Here is a 21,089-nt window from a genome sequence, read left to right on the forward strand (position 1 = left end):
TCTAACTTGAAAAAGACATGAAATAGGATGTTGGAAGTTTATATTCCACTTGGTTAGACTATAATAAATTTAGTTTAATCCTTTACCCAAGCATAGGCAAACAAAGTTTGCGCCTGAAGTAGTTCAGGACTAGGCAACTCATAGTAAAGGTGGACCAAGCTCTCATCACTCCTTGTCTCAGTATCTCCCATAATGCAAAACATCTCTTCAACAGGATTCATCTCCATGTCATGTTGCTGCCTGTGTGCAAAAAAGTTGTTTCAAGATAATCATATTCCACTGCTGGAATGGCCTGGGAATAGTCAAGACCTTAACCTAATCGAAAATCTATGGAGCCGACTAAAGAAACTTGTTAGTCAGAAGCAAGCCACCAATAAAGCCCAATTAATAGAAGCAATAATTCAATCTTGGTTTCACATTATAACAGCTGCAGAACTACAAAAACTTGGTTCACTCCATGGGAAGGCATTGTAAGGCCGTAATTAAAGCTAAAGGTAACCCAACTAAGTATTAACTCACATTGTGAGAATTTTTGTATATCTCATTTTTTCTGTGTTTCACTTTTCTTCTTTATAACTGCTGTTCTAATAAAAAATCCTTCATAAAAGTTATTGCATTACATTCTTGATTAAATTATCTTTCCACTGATATATAATTTTATGGTATTACTCAAAAAAAAAAGTGGTGTTATGAGTCATCAAACCTCAGAATACACTTTTTCCAAAAGGTTTCCACAATTTTGGCCATTAGTGTATAGTACTCTCCGAATGATCATAGAAAAAAGCACTTAGAATAAACACACCTATATTTATACCATTCATTGATATGGGAAAAAAGCTTTTGACAACATTGATTGGAATATAATGTTGAAAGTTCTCAAAAATTTGAAGATAGATTACAATGACAGAAAGCTAGTTTATCAACTATATAAAAAACAAACTGCAGTTGTAGGAAAACAAGGGAAAGAAGCTAAAATAAGAAAGGGCATTAGACAAGGGTGTGGACTCTCACCATTACTTTTTTTTTTTTTTTTTTTAAATCGAAGAGGCTCTGAAGAAATTCAAAGAAAAAATCAATAATGAAATGAAAATCAATGGCAGGCTTTATAATACAATAAGATTTGCAGATGACATAGCCTTGATAGCAGAAAATGAAAAAGAACTACAAGATTCTCTCACAGAGAAAAAAAGAGAAAAGATGTAAGATGAAAATCAACAAGAAAAAAATAAAAATAATGAAATGTACCACAGATGGAGAGTAAATCATAAAATGTCACAATAGATGGGGTAAAGATTATTGCAAGTAAAAAAATTTACCTACATAGGAAGCCTAATAACATCAGATGGGAGAAGCGGAAGAGACATGAGAACAATAGCAGAAGCAAAAAAGGCACTTAACAAGAAAAGAACATCATTAGCATCAAAGAGTATGTCATTGAGAACAAAGAAGCACTTTATTAAAAGTTTTATGGGGGGGAGGGGAGCTCCATGTAGCAGAGACATACTCTCTCCAAAAAAGACACAAATCAAGGCTTCTAGCATTTGAGATGCAGTGTTGGTGCCAAATGCTTAAGATCGCATGAACAGAGTTACAAATCAAGAACTATTAAGAAAGGCAGAATTAAAAAGACATACTAAATACATTAGAAAAAAGGAGAAATAACATGATAGGATACCTATTAAGCCACTCAGACTGGACTACAAATTTGACTGAGAGAATGATGGAGGGATGACCTCGTACAGGGAGACCAAGAACCCAATACATAAGTAACATCAAAAATGGATGAAGCTACCAAACAGTCAAACTAACAGCACAAAACAGAAGACCACTATCAACTTCGTTGCTACCCACCAACCAATAGGTTGAGGAAAGAGAAGAAGCTTCACCAAGAAAACTTGAAGACTGCCTTCCACCCAATCACTTTAAATCTAGGTTGCATTTGAGGTCTATGCTACATAGGACAGACAGGCAGATCAGAATGCTTCAAAGATGTTGAAAATGAAAGAACACATCAATCAGGGTAGGCAGCACGTACAACAGAAACAAAACATCAAGTAGAATGTCAAACAAACTAAAATGCTCCACACAAACTAAGACATTTTTGAGTTTTTACTCAAAAGTGTTCAAAGAATCAGTTGAAATGATGAAACATCCTGTACAGCAGGACTGTCCAAAACACGGCCCTCGGCTTGGGGTGCAATTCTGTGTGGCCGACCCATGGGTTTTGATTTTCATGAGCGAAAAAATAAAATAACAATTTGAACCAAATGTGTATTAGATATTGTAATTCTATCACTAATCGATAATCTCAATGTTGGTTATTTTATTTGGTGTTTTTACATCACCATACACCTGCATGTTTTTCAAATATTAGATGTGTCAAAGTAGAGTTCTTACAGTGTTTTGTTCTAATGCGCATGCTCCGGGTGCTCACAGGGAAAGAGAGCACGTGATTAGTGCGCAATTAGTGTTGTTCATATGTTCATCTATCGAGGTTATGTCACTGCTACTCACTAAATTACTAGAGAAGCGTTGAATGCAGCCCTCTGATAAATCTTTTTTTTTTAATGCGGCCCTTGGATTACCTAAGGTTAGACAGCCCTGCTATACAATGTAACAAAAAACAAGGGATGATTTTTACATTAAGTCTGGTCTTCGTTAATCCATCATGACACACTCATATCAATCAGTAGTATACACTAACCCATAGATGGCGAGCCTATGGCACGCATGCCAGAGGTGGCACATCCGCGAATTTTGCTGGCACGTCAACGACTTACAGGTGATATCCTTTTATATGCTTATGATTCAACCTTTTTTTTTAATTGTTACAATACGTACAAGTTAAATTTTGTTTTACACTAGAGAGCAGCTATGAAGACGTGCATATGATTGATGCGGTATTAACAAAAGATCACGCGACCAAAGACAACGGCAACTGACAATTGTCGAGTTGAAATGCTAATTCTCTTCAACCGAATTCCATAACATGTGAAACTGTCATAGCAACATTCACTGTATATTTCTTAGTTTTAACACATTCACAACGGGGTGTCGTTTATCGTTCTGACGGAACTTCTCTTTATCGGTGGGCTCAACTCGCACAAAGTTTCAACCTTTGGTTGAATTTTATTGCTGCTTGTTTGCGTTTGAGCTGGTACAGAAACTCAAACATGCATTATATGTCATATTTCAATTTGCGATAGAATTTTATTTGAAGTTAGCCTTTGTGATCTGTCATAATGACATCAAGAATTTCAAATGTAATAAAACCAACACTTATTTCATGTAATTGAAAAATTGGACAAGAGTTTTTAGTTAGATACCGTGTTTCCGGTGCAACATATGGTTTTGCTTGAGTCTATACAGCATAGTTTCTGTGAGAGGGACATGTGATTCATTAGTTTGCTCCGTTTTTTATTCCAGCTGTCACTAATTGCACTATTTGTTGAGAAATATATTACACAGACTGCAAAGTACCTTAATCAGAGATACAATAAAACTACAGTGGTATCTTGCTAATCCGAACCCTCCAGTAATTCGAACTGCGGTTTGAAAGAAAAAAAGTTTTATTTATTATGTATTATTAGTTTGTGTACTATTTTGCTCCAAACTGTACTACATGGTTGCAACTGTTGGATCAGAACATAATACAATCCATTAAATTAATAGATCATAAAGACCTGCTTTTAAATGTAATTTCCCAAAATTATGACGTTACCACATCAATAAAAAATATAAATTTGAAGGATGTAGCATTCTCAGTTGGTGCTGCTTGGGAAGTCTAGAACCTGAAGCAATTCGAGCGTCATGGAAAAAACTGTGGCCTTCTAGAATTTACCAAGATAACTAAGGTGATACACAAAAAGAGGAATTTCAAAACATGCATAATTTAGTTAAAAATATGTATCCAGATGCTGATATTTCACAAAGAGATGTTAGGGAATGGGTTACAGGTAGAAACGAAAGTGAATTCAAAATCAAATCAGATGCTGAAATTATAAATATGATGATACAGAATGAATTAGAAGACGATGATGACGATAAAGAACTTGATGAAAAAAAAAAAAGAAAAACATGGAGAGGCAGTTGACAGTTTTAATATGTGTGTAGAATGGGCTAAGCAGAATGATATGCCATTCCAGAATATTCTATTGTTAATGCAGCTCCGAGAAGAAGCATTCGAAAAAAAGTTTAGCTTCCAAGAAGCAAAAGAAAATTAGTGACTTTTTTATAAAGAAATAAAAAAACTTTTCTTGTGTGATTTTGCGAAACTTTTTTTTTGTGTTGTGTACAAGAAAGTGATATTTTTTTACGCAAATTAAGTTAGGTACTGAACTATGCAATTTTATTAAATCAGAATCCACAACAAACTAATTTTTTTATTAAAATAAACTTGTATCATTTTTTTAAGTTTCACATTACAGTACAGTAGCTGTTTTCTATCAGTTTCTTCATTTATTTAGAGAATTAAATTTGTACCATTAGAATCTGATTATTTTTGTCTTAAATGCTAGTTATTGTTGTCTCTGGGGATAAAATTCGCTAATCTAAATGATCACGGTTTTGGATTAGTGAAATACTACTGTACTTGTTTTTCTTGCACCTTGTATAATTGCTGTTGGGGAGGGCATGTTGTTAACTGCAAGGAGCAAGTTACTATCACCTCGACGTGAACGTGTTTAAACATTTTTCGTGTGCGAGGTATATGCAAAACTTTTTAATGTGTTTTTTCGTAACGTAAAATCAGGGGTGCCAGTTATACGCAAGGGCAAGTTATTTTCAAGTAAATATGGTAAGAGTTTTGCCAACAAGTTGACATCCTTCTGCTGCTTCCCTCTCAGCTAACTTCGATGGTGAGTTAGAATGCATAAATATTTTTCTCACCACTTTTTTTTTTCAAACCAACATAATGAAAATCAATTTAATATTACAATAACCAATTTTACACTGAATAACATTATAAATAATTATTTATAAAGTATGATAAATAACTTAATTAAGTTAGATTAATTTTCTATTAATTTTTCCCCTATTAAAAACTGCCTGGCACGTTAGCAAATCAATTTGTAAATTTTTGGCACGGGCCGGCACGTCAGCAACTCGATTTGTAAATTTTTGGCACGCACATATAAAAAGGTTTGCCACCACTGCACTAACCTATGAACCAGCAGCCAGCATAATAGCAAATGAAGGCTTTTCATTGTTTAAATGAGTTCAAATATTTTCATTAGAGATGTTAAGTGTTTTTGCTTGCTTTCTAGTTTTTTAGTTTATTTCTGTTATTTCCTAATGAAGTGAAACAAAGCATTTCGTGCAACTAGTCAATTTTTTTTTCTATTTGGCATCTTTGTTTGTGGTTAAATATTTCCACAATTATTCCACAATGTTTTTTGCATGTTTATAAAGAGCTGTAACTGACAAATAGGTCATACAAGTGATGATTTCAGCACAAGTAACAGCACAAAATGCCCCTTAGAAAAATTTTAAATATGGAATATTAGGAAAAGGTTTTCAAATGTAAACTATAATATATTGTTTATATTACAGGTATAGATTGTATTAATTATTGAGGCTCAAAAACTCACAGAAGGTAGGATGAAATGCAGTGTTATAATGAAGATTAGCTCTTAACTAAATACTGCTACTGTTCAGTAGCAGTATTCAGTTAATAGCCAGGAACCAAGAACCAAGCAGAACAACAACAACAAAAAACCGATAAATCACCAACTGTTAAAAGAAGATATTTTCAAATATCTGCTTTGACTTACCTCTAATGTCTGCTGATACTCTTTAAAAAGCCTAATTCTTTCGGATTCTAAAGTCACACCTTCAAATGCTGCCTCATTTTCTATCGTTTTTCGTATCTTAAAAGAAATAAAGTTCACAATGCAAAATTATACACTACACATTAAAATGTCTTTCTTTTTCAATACTAATGTTTTAGAATTAAGAGATTTCAGCATTTAAATTAAAATCACAAAGAGTTTATATTCTTTGGGTAATTTTCGGTACTAAGACGTGTTTTTAAACATATAACAGGTTTATTAAAATAAACAATATAATCCAACAAGTTTTGTAGGTCATCAGACTTATACCATCAGAGATATCAAATCTTATATATTATTATTATGTGACACCTCCAGGGAGTCCAGAGACTCATCAAGGGAGGGCTCTTACTCTACAACTCTCTGTCTCCACCACTCAATCCACCAACTACAATGAACCGCAACTACCATCTACCTCTCACCACCACCACTAGTATATTCACAGACAATCACACAAACATCCATGCCCACGACGGGATTCAAACCCATAGCCTTTTGGCTGGAGAGGGGATACGCTAACCAGTCGGCCAACCAGGCCAGCAAAAAATATATACAAAAAAAAAAAAAAAAAGACTAGAAAAAATCAATTACACATAGCAGATGTTATCTGAACTACAACAGCAACTACCACAAGAGCAGTGAATTTTGTCAACTCCTGCTTTTTTCATGGGAGGATGTAGAAGTTTTGGTAGTTGTACAAATCTTGAGATCTTATAAGTTGGCAAAAAAAAGCCACTTTAGCATTGTAATCACGAAACAACTTAAAAAAAGAAAATCTTAACACTGGGCAACATTCCTGAAATTTAAATTATATTATTCTTTAATCTTTTATCCAAGTGTAAGCAACAAAGTCTGCATGTGAAGTTTCTGCATGATTAGGCTATTTGTATATATAAGTTAATGCTATACATCATAAACACCTGAAAGAATGTGTGCTTTGCATCATGAGATACTAAGGCAATTAATGTAAAGCCATTAGCTTCTCTACTCAAATACCCTATTCATGAAGAAGCTTCATGTGAAACTTTGTTTGCTTACACTTGGATAGAGGCATTACCACTAAAATACCTCAAAACAAAGTTTACATCTTGGTATCATTCTTCCAACAGATAACCAAGGCAATTCACCCAACAACACAGTATATACTACATTCCATCATAACTATCATTTTTAAGGAAATAACAATGTATACTAAAATATTAATTTTAAAAACTTTAATATTTTCCGATATTTTGGCATGTGCCACATTGCCATTATCAGGGATCACAGAAAACAATTATATGTATACACAGGCACTAACACTGAGCAAATCAAATGGAAGAAAGGCAACCAAAGTCAGGCCTAGAGTCCTAAATGGTGCCCTGTAGTGGATTAAATTCGGTAGTCTTGGTGGCTGAGCTGAAGATCTGAGGATTAATGCTTTCCAAATTTAGGGAAGTCTCGTGCACCCAAATTTGTTGAGGTTTGGAAATTTTTTTTTTTAAAGAGAACAGCCTTTCATATTTTTATTTGCTGCAGTGTAACAGAGTAGTGTTCTTCCATCATATTCTGTGGTGGGTGTCCATAGCATAGTCAGCAAGTCCCGAGTGGGTGTACTGGTGGAACAAGATGTAGTCCTCGTGTTCAGAAATTCTGATATTAGCTGTAGTAGGATAGCTTGCAATTGCAAGGAGCCTGGTAGGTCTAGGGGATGTGGCTGGTCTTTGGTGGAGCGAATAAGAGATGCCAATTTTCTATGTAATCTGTAGGTGGTCATAACATTGTATTTCCATATGGAATAGTGATAGATCTTGAGCAATCTCTGCTTTGAAGGGTTTGCAGTTACAGGGTTTTAATATTTTTTTTTTTTTTTTGGAATTGTAGCCATCAGCTAAGAAAGTGTTAAGAATATGATCAAGTTAAGTAGATAGGGCACTTTTATCAGAATTGATAAATTCTGCACTGTTACAAGGGTTGCTATAATCTCATAAAAACCCTGGGGTGGGGTGGTGGTGGGGGGTTACTGCTGGTGAATATATCTATATGTGTGCTAGGTTCCTGTAAACAAAGTTGTTTTCCTTTTCTAAGGTAAACTGGATATTGGGTGTTGATTGTTTAGATGTTTTCAGAAATTGTTGAGTGTATCCAGGTCCTGTGGCTAAATGGAGCAGAGTTTAATGCTTTTTCTTCAAAGGTCTCCACGAAGAAGTAGGCCACGGATGGAGAAAGTAGAGAACCCATGGCTGTCTCCTCTATCTGTTTTAAGAATTTTCCTTGCCAAACGAAATAGTCTGAGTTCATTGAGAACTGAAACAGGGCTGAGATATTGGGAGGAAATATGGCTTGGATGAGGTCAAGGTAACTTTGAGTGGGACATTAGTGAATAAAGTGGAGACATCAAAACTAACCATTATATCAGTGTGTTGGAGTGTGAGGTTTTCTATCTCGACTTTAAAGTGGGCTGAGTTTTTTATGTGTGAAAGTGTGTTGCTAGTATATGGTGTGAGCACTTTGGGTGTATGCTGGCAACACACCTTTCTCCACCCCTGACCAACTTCTTCACGGCAACTTTTGAAGAAAAAGCCTTAAACTGTCCAACATAAATCCACTATCTATCTATGCTATGTAGATGATGCATTCTCCATTTGGCTACATGGCCTGGATATGCTCCACAATTTCTTAACACATCTAAACAATCAACACCCCAGGAACTGGTTTACCTTAGAAAAGGAAAAGTCTCCCATTCCAAGACAATCATCTGATTACATGCCAGCCTGATGGATCCCCTGCATTCTCCATTTACAGGAAACCTACATATACAAGTAGATATTTTCACCAGCAGTAACTCCTCTCCCTCTCAACAATAAGGGATTATAAAAACTCTATATAACTGGGCAAAATTAATCAGTTCTGATAGCAGTGCCCTATCTACTGAACTTGATCATATTCTTAACCTGTTCTTAGCCAATGGCTACAATCCCCCCAAAAATATTAAAACCTTGTAATCGTACCCCCCCCCCTTCAGAGCGGAGATTACTCAAGATCTATAACCATTTCATACATCCTTTTCAGGTCTCTTGCAATTGCAAACTGTCCTATTACAGCCAAACAGGAAGGATAGCAAATATCAAAATTTCTGAACACATGGACTACATCCGGTTCACCAATACAGCCATTCAAGACCTGCTGACTATGGTATGGCTAGCAACCACAGAATACACTGGAAAAAGGCCACTCTTACATTGTAGCAAATAAAAATATGAAAGGCTGTTCCTCGAATCTGCCTCAGACCTAAAAAACTTTCTTAACTTCAACATATTTGGGTGCATGAGATTACTCCAAATTTGGGAAGCATTAATCCTCACATTTTCAGTCAACAACAACAGACTAGTTAGTCCACTAGGGAGCACCATTTAGAACTCTAAGTTTGACTTTGGTTGCCTTTCTGCAACCTCATTTGCCTAGTATTAGTGCCTGCATGCACATATCATTGTTTTTTGTGAACCTTGATGATGGCAATGTAACACTGCCAAAATATAGGAAAGTATTAAAGTTTTTATAATTAATATTTTAGTATACATTGTTATTCCTTAAAAATAATAGTTATTAGTAACCAACGTGTAAGCCTATCTACCAGAATTACATTGCATTATGCCTTACACCAGAAAGACATCATAAGAATCCCGAGGAACCCAGATACTAAAATAGGCACTGAGTCCTTTTTTTTTTTTTTTTTTTTTTTTTTTTTTTTGATGTGCTGCCAAAGTAATACTGTCTTTTATCATATCTACACTGTATTATACTAAATTGGCATCCAAACCTCAGCATGAACGCATATTCAGCTATTCCAATTTAAGAAAAAAAAGCCTGCCAGCTATTTACTGCAGCTCTTGCCTCGGTGTTCTTTAAAGTAATAAGAAGGCACATCAACATTCAACCTAATTACTTGGAGAGTCAATCAATGGGAATTTTGGACCAGCCTTCCTGTAGGCATGTAAAGAAGACCTAGACCAGTGATGGCAAACCTTTTTACCCAGGTGTGTCAAACATCTTTTTTTTTAAATACTGAAGTTGTTGATGTGCCACTTGCATACATGCATTATAAATTTAACTACATAATCATAGATGATGACTTATACATATCATATTAGGCTATTTATTTAATAGGACATTGATATAAAATCTATGAATTCATATTATACAATTAATTTAATAAAGTGACATTACAAACTTACATTACATTTAATGACTTTTCTGTTGCTGAGTACTGGTAGAAAGTTGCTTTACAGAAGGGCTATAGTGTGTACATTTTAATGCTACACAGGCAGCACTCAAATCATTGCTCAATCTATTTCTCCCTTTCGATTTGATATTATTTAAGGCAGAAAATAGTTTCACAAGAGTATGTAGAAGAGAAAATTGTTAGAAGAGCTTAAGGATAGATTTCAAGAGCATGAAAGTTTTCGGGAAGGCTATTCCACACGCTTAGAATTTCACAGTCTGAATTTTTACACGCGATATCATGCAGACGTTCCTGCTCAAGTTCTAATGCACTTCTAAGAGCAATAAACTTTCTTGTCCAGATAGGATTACACTGGAAGTCGGCTAGTTGCATTTCTAGATCTTTTAAATCCAACCACTCAAACCCATCTAATTTAAGATCCATGAATTCTGTTTCATCAGGATACTTTATGAATTGGATTGTTTGTTCCAACATTCAAAATTGCTCAAATCTAGAAGAAAACTGCTCAGTTACTGACTTTAGAACTTCAATAGACTGGTTGATATGTTGTGCACAATTTTTGGGGCTGGTTTCATTAAAAAAAATTTTCACTCTTGGGAAATACTTAAAATTGTTACTTTCTAAAGCATGTTGAAATATTTTGAGTTTATTCTCAAAGCTCTTGATCGTGCCAAACATAACATCGACAGATTTTCTGAAGCCTTGCAATTGTATATTAAGTTCATTCAGGTGCAATGAAAAATCTGTGAAAAATATCAGCTTACCGAGCCAAGTAGAATCATTCAACTGAGAAAATCGTGCTCCATGCCTTCGTATTTAAATATATTTTAATTTCATTTAAACATTCAACAAACCATTCAAGTACTTGGCCACGACTCAACCACCAAATATTATTGTACATTAATAGACCATTATACACTGATTCAACTTCACTTCAAAGTGAATTAAATTCTCGTTTGTTTAAAGTCCTGGCAGCAATAAAATTAGTTACCTTTGTCACAATTCTCATCACATCATACAAATCCTTTAAGCCTGATTTCGCACAGTGTCTCCTGAAGTATAATACAATGGAAACAAACCAGGGGATGACCAACATATTCTGTAAATTGTTTGATAAAACCGACATTACGGCCAACCATATTAGGCACACCATCAGTTGTAATCGAAAATATTTTCGATAAATCCATCTGTTTCTCATGGGACACTTTAACAACAGTCGCATATGTCTTTACCTGTCGTGTTTTGAGGTAAATTTTCTAACTTTATCAATTCCTCGTGCACAGAATCACCGTGAACATACCTTGCAATAATAGCCAATCGAGCTGATGATGTAATATCTGTAGTTTCATCAAGACAAATGGAAAAACAATGGCATGAGTTCAAGTCTTGTTGTATTTGATTTTCTATACCAGCATTCATTGATATAACTCTGTCTTTAATAGCATTCCTACTTAATGGTAACTCTTTCATGCGCTTTACAACAGCTTCCTTATTATGAAAGTCCTCAAATAAAAATGGTGCACAATTTACGAAAGCTTCTTTAATATAATCACCATCACTAAGTGGTTTCCCCATGTTCAACAATAGTATGTGAAATAGTGTAACTTGCAGCTACTAAATTTGAAGGTCCTGAAACAAATTTAATTAAAGTTCCTGATTGTGATTCTGCCAGTTTTAGATGTTGCGATATTGTATTCTTTGTGTTCTTCAAAATTTTTTTCTAGGAGTCATTTGTGCTTAGTTTCAAAATGTCTTCTTATATTCCAAGTTCTACTCACAGATAGCTCACCACACAATTTACAGAGAAATTTATCGCCTCTATCAATAACACCATATTGTTCAGTCCAGGCATCTTGGAAATTTCTTCCGCTTCCTTTCTCATAATTTTAGTTTTTTTATTAGAGATAGCTGCCATTGTAAAAGGGTTCACAAATTAAAAAATAGCACAATTATATACAGCAGTAATTAAGCAGTAATAATTAATAAGAACTAACAATTACTAGAAATGAATTATACACCAGCAACTCAGATTACTTAAGTGGCAGACCATACAAGACTACCACTACTTCTTTCAGCAGGGTTGTCAGATTTATTACCGGTACGTTCGTAACAACCTTGTTACATTTTACTCTCTATCATGCTACTAAATAGCAGCTATTTAGTAGGTTTGTTGCGATGTCATTGTAAGTTGTTACTATTTGCATTATTTAGCAAAATTTACTGAATTTATTGCAACTATAAAAATGTTTTTCATTATTTACTCAGATAAATTCAATATTTAATGCTGCGAATTATATTTTCTGTTAAAGTGGTTATAAATATGTTTAGAACTTGTACTACTCAGTCAAAAGACTTGGAATGCATGCATGAACGAATTTCACACAGAAGTCAAATGAAAACTTTTTATAATATATAAAGATCGTATTGATAACTTTGTATCATATAATATTGATAATAATTTTTATAAGTTTTTATAATATCATATGACTATGCAGAAATTATAATGATTAAGAAAGAAAACGTAAATTTAAAATGCTCGTTGTTTATAAGCTAGCGACAAAATAAAATAGAAATAAGCTAACTACAAAATAAAATAGAAATAGGCTAAGTATAAAATATAATTCTTTCAATGAACCGAAACCTACCTTCGTCTTAACTGAGAGCGATCGTACACGATTTATCGCAGGTTTTTCATCAGAATACCAATATTTTTCAACATCCAAAGTGTGTCACCTGAAACCCTCAAGTGTGTCAATGCTGACACGCATGTCATAGGTTTGCCATCACTGACCTAGACTGTATTGGGGGCAGATGCCCTTGACCTCACTCAATGCACCAGATCATCCCACAGAGTGTTCAGTAGGGTTGAGTACACTTGACTGGCCTCCAAGATGCTCTGTGGAGACCAGCCATGTGTGGTGATTTGTGTCCACAAACTACACAGTGATAGCAGCTGTCTTATGATGGTGCACTGTATTGCTGAAAGAGACAATGGTCAGTTCCACAGAAATGCTACAAAGTAGGAAGCATTACATTAACCACAATGTTCACATACCTCTCAGAGTTCAATGTTCGTGACACCCCGAACCAGGAAAAACAGGACCATACCATCACATTGCCACCTCCAAATTTCATTGTTGGGGTTATGAACTCTGGTATAAGACGTTCACCAGGTATCCACCACACACACACACACAAACATATGCATCCATCCATCTGCTTGGCAGAAGGTGTAGCATGATTTGTTAATCCATAACACACTTTCCAAGCTTCCATGTCCCACTGCACATGCACTTTGCACCACTGAGGACGACATTGTATGTTGGTTTGGATAATGTGGAGCTTGCATATTGTGCTATTACCAAGGAAACACATATTGTAAGTCTCAGTTCTGAATGTATTTTGACAGATTTGTGTTCCAGTCAATGCCTGGAACTCTGCATTCAACTTTTGACAGGTCATGTTCAGTGAATGCGGTGGATCATCCACTACAGATAGCACTTGCAGTTGACTCTCTGTGCTTCCATCTCCGTATGGTATCACTGATTGTTAACCTGGGATGTCCACAATTTGCTGAATGCATCTATCATAATACGCCTTTCAAACTCTGTCAGTTCCCTTCTTGCAGCCATTTCACTGATACGCAGTTGCACTGACTTAGGAGCATGATACGTCTCCAATTTATACTGGATACAGACACATAATTTGTTACACAGCACAATGTACCTTGCCAGTTAGGGTGTCTGCTGACTTTTTTCCGAGCAGTGTGTGTGTGTGTGTGTATACACATATATATGCATATGTATATATACCAGGGGTGAATATTCCAGGTGTGCTAGGTGTACGGTGCTCATCCATGAAATATCAGTATCATCGATATTAAATTTTTGCATTTATTTGCATTAAAGACTCCCCCAATTATTTGCAGACTTCGCGTGATTCCTAAAATTGAACACAATATTCTAATGCTTCATTGTCCTCTTCACAAGGATAATAAAGCATTGGTGCTTCATGAAGAATGAAGAGGGCGCTTTTCGACACGTAAACATTGCATCACATTCGCGTTAATAGCTCAGGTGTGCTTTCAACATGCATACACCTTTGAGCCCATCGAAAAGATGTAAACAGGGTACAGCTGGTCAAATTCTTAGCGTTTTAGTGTTTTTAAACTGCTGAGAAGGAGAGACTGGGTGAGCTAACAATCTGAGCTCACCCAGCACCGGCTGTGATTGGTTATTATGTCAACCAATCCAACTGAATGTTGTCACCTTGTCATGAGTTGAGTGCTTTCTGTATCTGATGGCTGCATTACAAACAGCTGTTACACGTTTTCTGGAACTGAAAATTTGAAAGCAGATGTTAGCAGATAAATACTAATTGTTTTTTTCTTTTGCTTGTGCAGTATAGCATCTGTTGAGGTTGCTAAGTTTTTTAACGGTATAGAGACATTTTTATTCTAGTCTTCGGAAACAACAGACATTAAAAATATCTATTCCTGAATAAAAATTAATATTCTGTGTATTATAAGACATTGTTGATCTACAACAAAATACCACCATATGTGAGATTGATAAGACAGAATAACCACTGACACTAAAAAAAAAAACTAATGAATTTAGGATTCCAGAAAAAGTGTGGATAATTCCGATAATGATCAGATGTTATGTATACCGAGTCTCAGTAAACAAAATAAAATCCTAGGAAAACGGAGCAAAATATACGCAAACTAGAGAAATACACATAACATGTGCAACAAATTTTATGAGATGATTTGCTGCTCCACCAAACCATATTTATTCCTGCAATACTCTTTCTCTCTCTTAAGTTTTTTTTTTTTTTAATTATGCTATCATAAATTCACTTATGCATGTTTAGATTTTACAGGTTCATGCTACCCAGCAACTTATAGGACACAGATATTACAAATGATAATTATTAATAATTCATTTACCATTAATGAAAGTGTTTCTACTCATACTTATTCTTTCCTATTCTTACATGTCTTATAAATGATGGTTCACATATTTTCATCTTTGAGTATTTCAAATATATCAACCAAATATAGCATTCACCTTTATTGTTGTTTTCTAATAAATCCTAAAATAAACAGATTGTTCCCCCCACTCTACGCAGAAGTATTCAAAGTTATCCTGCAATTAATTGCATTGGACCAATTAAGATGAGTGCTGATGTGCTATGCACTCTCAAAACTTTCATACATCGATAAAAATGCAATCACATGTCATGGGTGTCTGCAGGGGGGGGGGAGCAATTCCCTCCGTATCGAGTAAAAAATTCCACAATTCTTTTATATATGAAATTGTGCAAAAAACTGTATTAATTTTGAATACTTTTTTCCCAAGAATTAAAGATCATTAAAAATACACACACACACATATATATATATATATATATATAGTTTTATGAAGAATTAAATGACTAGAACCGAGATTTAAGTAAAAAGGTTTTAATATAAACACACTACTAGTTTCGGCCTGTAACAGCCTTCTTCAGGTGACATTATAAAAGAAAAAACACTAAACATTGAGGGTTAAAAGACTATGAATTTGGAATTTGTCAGACAGTCTTTATACATAATTAGCATGAAAACGTTGTAGTTGTATTTGAAGCTGTTCTTTCGTTTGTTGCATTGTTGGGAGAGTGCGTGTTTGATGCATCACGTGAATGCCAGTACATGATTACAGCTGAATGACTATCTGGGAGGTTGTAGCTTAAGTTGTTATTTAGATGAACAGGATTGAAGATGATTTCTCTAGATTCCACAATTTTTCTCTCTATTTCGTCACTGCAACGGAAGATGTTAGTAGATTTTTCCCAGCAGACTTTGTGACTTTGGTTATCATCATTAGGATTAGCCGAGAAAAGGATATGACTTGATAATGCACTCGCTCGCTCTTGTAAGTAATGTCTCTCATGTGTTCTTCCATACGCATTTCGACAGATTTGTCTGTCTGCCCGAAATAAGGAATATCACAGTCACATAATATTTTATATACACCAGGGTATTTGAGTTGATGATGACAAGGTTTTGGGTGGCTAATTAAGGAACGGATCTTTGGAAGTGGAGTGAACAAGGTTCTGATATTGTATTTTCTTAGAACTTTTGCTAATTTGTGTGAAACAGTACTTATGTAAGGAATAGATATATTGCCTTTGAATCTATTTGTTTCTTCTGAGTGATGTCTAGGATGATTAAGAAGGAATTTGTCAATGATTTTCTTAGAATATCCATTAACTTCGAAAGAAGTTTTCAGATGATTTATTTCTGTAAGCAGTTTATTTGGGTCATCAAGAAGAGAACGGGCTCTATGTCCCAAGGTGGAAATTATTCCAAGCTTATGAGGAGGGAAATGATGAGACTGACTGTGCAGATATCTGTTGGTATGTGTGGGCTTTCTATATATCGATATTTTTAGTTTACCAGAAGAGCGAGTCAGTTTGACATCAAGAAAAGGCAAGGAATTATCCGTTTCAAGCTCAGCAGTAAACTTAATACTTTGATGTCGGCTATTGAGATGTTCGAGGAAAACCAGAAGGGATTCATGTCCATGGCTCCAAACAATGAAGACATCATCCACATAACGTTTCCAAACTTTAGGTGTTAAAATAAAGGAAGGGATAGCCTTAGTTTCAAAATCCTCTAAGTAAATATTTGCGAGTACAGGGGATAAAGGATTACCCATAGCCAGTCCATGATTTTGTTTGTATATATTATCTTGAAATTTGAAGTAACCGGACCTGATGCAATGTGTAAGCAAGGCTAACATTTTTTTGGATAACTTGTCCTTGAGTAATGTTAGGACTTCATCTGTAGGGACATTAGTGAACAAAGAAGTTATGTCCAAGCTAGCCATGATGTCATTTTCATCAACTGTAATATCCTTGATGTATGTAACAAATTCTGTAGTGTTCTTGATAAAGGATGGTGACTTCCCTGAAAAAGGGAAGTTTGGAAAACCTTATGGTTTTCCTCGAACATCTCAATATTTCATTCAAATTTCAAGATAATATATACAAACAAAATCATGGACTGGCTATGGGTAATCCTTTATCCCCTGTACTCGCAAATATTTACTTAGAGGATTTTGAAACCAAGGCTATCCCTTCCTTTATTTTAACACCTAAAGTTTGGAAACGTTATGTGGATGATGTCTTCATTGTTTGGAGCCATGGACATGAATCCCTTATGGTTTTCCTCGAACATTTCAATAGCCGACATCAAAGTATTAAGTTTACTGCTGAGCTTGAAACGGATAATTCCTTGCCTTTTCTTGATGTCAAACTGACTCACTCTTCTGGTAAACTAAAAATATCGATATATAGAAAGCCCACACATACCAACAGATATCTGCACAGTCAGTCTCATCATTTCCCTCCTCATAAGCTTGGAATAATTTCCACCTTGGGACATAAGAGTCCGTTCTCTTCTTGATGACCCAAATGAACTGCTTACAGAAATAAACCATCTGAAAACTTCTTTCGAAGTTAATGGATATTCCAAGAAAATCATTGACAAATTCCTTCTTAATCCTCCTAGACATCACTCAGAAGAAACAAACAGATTCAAAGGCAATATATCTATTCCTTACATAAGTACTGTTTCACACAAATTAGCAAAAGTTCTAAGAAAATACAATATCAGAACATTGTTCACTCCACTTCTAAAGATCCGTTCCTTAATTAGCCACCCAAAACCTTGTCATCATCAACTCAAATACCCTGGTGTATATAAAATATTATGTGACTGTGATATTCCTTATTTCGGGCAGACAGACAAATCTGTCGAAATGCGTATGGAAGAACACATGAGAGACATTACTTACAAGAGCGAGCGAGTGCATTATCAAGTCATATCCTTTTCTCGGCTAATCCTAATGATGATAACCAAAGTCACAAAGTCTGCTGGGAAAAATCTACTAACATCTTCCGTTGCAGTGACGAAATAGAGAGAAAAATTGTGGAATCTAGAGAAATCATCTTCAATCCTGTTCATCTAAATAACAACTTAAGCTACAACCTCCCAGATAGTCATTCAGCTGTAATCATGTACTGGCATTCACGTGATGCATCAAACACGCACTCTCCCAACAATGCAACAAACGAAAGAACAGCTTCAAATACAACTACAACGTTTTCATGCTAATTATGTATAAGGACTGTCTGTGTTGTTCATAGTCTTTTAACCCTCAATGTTTAGTGTTTTTTCTTTTATAATGTCACCTGAAGAAGGCTGTTACAGGCCGAAACTAGTAGTGTGTTTATATTAAAACCTTTTTACTTAAATCTCGGTTCTAGTCATTTAATTCTTCATAAAACTATGTATGTTAACCGAGTCAATGATCATTCTGTCACACATATATATATATATATATAAATACACACACACACACACGTGTGTGTGTGTATACTCTATCTGCCAAGTGGTAGCATTATACAGGGTGTTTCAAAAGGGTGTATACAACTTTGCAGGAGAACAGAGAATAACTCTGAAGACGTACAAAAGCTGAGTGAGTGTCGATGTAGTGAAACACGTCAATTTTTAGTCACGTAACTTTATTACCAAATGACAACACTAGATGGCATGATACACCATGCCATTTGAAAATTATGACAACTTTCAATGGTGCAGAGCAAGCGCATTGTGCAACAACACAAGTTCAAAGGTATTGCCACATGCCACATGTGGCACAAGAATTTTGTGGAAACAGGCTGTTTTGTGCATCACCCAAGGTCAACAGGAAGGCTGCATGCTGCCGATGCTGTTGTGGAAGAAGTTCGGAAAAGCCCTGGACAGTCAACCAGACAGGTGTCTCGCCAAATTGGAATTTCACATGTGACTGTGTGGCGTGTTTTATGACAGCATCTACATTTAATGCCCTAAAAATTTGCACTTTTGTATAACATTTGAAGAAAGATGATAAGAAGAATACAAAAGGATTTCTCAATGGAAATGATTAGTAGGATAGAACAGAATGAGAACTTTTTGGACACGATTGTTTTCAGTGACAAGTTCACTTTTCACTTAAGTGGACAAATAAACCATCACAACTGCAGAATTTGGAGATATTAAAATATACATGCCATTGTAGAACATGTTCGTAGCACCCCAAACACTAATGTTTTTTTGCGTCATAAGCAAGAAGAAAGCTTATGGACCCTTCTTTTTTTTTCGAAGTCTACCGTAACTGGTGGTGCATATCTGGACATGCTACAAGGGTACCTAATACCACAATTGATGACAACAGTGGATGCTTACATTTCCAGCAAGATGGAGCACAACCTCATTACCAGACAGATGGATTGGTAGAGGGGAGCCTGCAGCATGGCCACTGTGTTCCCCTGACCTTACACAATTAGTTTTTTTCTTGTGGGACTTTGAGAAAGATCAAGTGTTTGTACCACCACTACCAGTCAATTTGGATGAGCTGCATTCCAGAATTACTGCTACCATTACTGAAGTTATGCCAGATATGTTCTGCTGAGTGTGGCAGGAAATTGATTACAGATGGGGCATTTTTAAATTACCTGTCTGTGTTAAACTTCAAGTTTTATACATTTGCATGTTAATAAAAATTGTTCATCACTATTTAACTTCTAGGGTGTTTCAAAAGGGTATACAACTTTGAATGATGGTATACTAGTATACTGATTGCACCAGTTATGTCATACTGTCAATTGACTATATCAATTATGTAATTCCCACATATATACTAGTCAGTTGTGGAGTAAGGTAACAATGCATTACATATAATTTTATTTTTGTTGGTTGGAATGTTTCTGATTCATATCCACGATGGTGCATTGACTTCAAAGTTCAACATATTGTGTTTATACAAAGAATGAAGGTCTAGTATATAAAAAATTAAAATATTTACAGTAAATATAAACATTGAATATAAATTCCGTATATTATATAATTCACTATCTCTCTAAAGAGATTTCACATTTACTATGGAATTACAATTAGTAATTTAAAAAAAGGGAGACAGAGAGTTACAAACCAATAAAATGCATATGTTTGAATTCACTCAATTTTTTTTGGCTGTGAATATATATACAGTGGTACCTCAAGATACGAGTGCCCCAACATAAGAGTTTTTTGAGATACGAGCTGTCACTAGGTCAATTTTTTGCCTTGAGTTATGAGCCAGAATTTGATATGAGCCTGCTTCGGTGATGTCACAACCACCACTCTGCTCAGATTCCCGAGTCTTGCGCATCGTTCAGTTCACATGTTTACCTCACCACAGAAGCATTTCTGTCGTGTTGAGTTTTAATTTTTTTTTTTTTTTTTGTGTATGTACAGTTATTTAGCTAATTTTTTTCGTATAACCATGAGCCCAAAGAAGGCGAGTGTAAAGAACAGTGGTGAGAAAAGGAAAAAGGCGATATCCATGGAATTAAAGCGTGGGATAATAGACAAACACGAGCAAGGCGTAAGAGTAATAGACTTGGCAATGCAGTACGATCGCACTACTTCTATGATATGTACTATTCTGAAACAGAAGGACTCAATAAAGACTATAACTCCAGCTAAGGGTTAAAATTATTAAAAAACTATGCAACTCTGTCCATGAAAAGATGGAGAACCTGCTGATTTTTTAGTTGACAGGGAAGCAGCTCACAGGAGACTGTGACAGAGACTATAATTTGCGAGAAAACATGAGTCATTTATGCAGATTTTTCTGCAGCAGACCCCAGATACTTCAGCATAGGAGGCTTCACAAGAGCAGTTCAAAGCCGGTCGTGGGTGGTTTGAAAATTTCCAAAAAAGGACCGGCATTCACTCCGTTGTCAGGCATGGTGAGGCAGCGAGCTCTGATTCTAAGGCAACTGAGGAATTTGTAAAATCCTTTGCTGAATTGATCGAAGCCAAAGGATACATCCCCCAACAAGTTTTCAACTGTGATGAGACAGGGCTCTTCTGGAAGAAGATGGCCAGGTCACAAGCCCACGAAGGATAGGCTGACCCTCGCACTGTGTGCAAATGCGAGTGGCAACTGCAAGATCAAGCCGCT

The 21,089-nt window shown here is 35.5% G+C and overlaps 1 protein-coding gene across 5 annotated transcripts in view; it reads right to left on the reverse strand.

Annotated features, from left to right (window-relative positions):
• The window catches only part of Prp40 (pre-mRNA processing factor 40), a 406,566-nt gene that overhangs the window by 145,872 nt on the left and 239,605 nt on the right, over window positions 1–21,089 (reverse strand). For all 5 annotated transcript variants that reach the window (XR_016548451.1, XM_090394274.1, XM_090394270.1 and 2 more), the window contains exon 20: window positions 5,772–5,867. Coding sequence is in view for 4 of the 5 variants with exons in the window: in XM_090394274.1 (XP_090250400.1) it covers window positions 5,772–5,867 (96 nt within the window). In the remaining variant the exon portion in view is untranslated. The remainder of the gene's footprint in view (window positions 1–5,771; window positions 5,868–21,089) is intronic.

This window comes from Typopeltis vanoorti, chromosome 6 (genome assembly GCF_054136105.1).
Source record: "Typopeltis vanoorti isolate ZY-2024b chromosome 6, IOZ_Tvanoo_1.0, whole genome shotgun sequence".
NCBI lineage: Eukaryota > Metazoa > Arthropoda > Arachnida > Uropygi > Thelyphonidae > Typopeltis > Typopeltis vanoorti.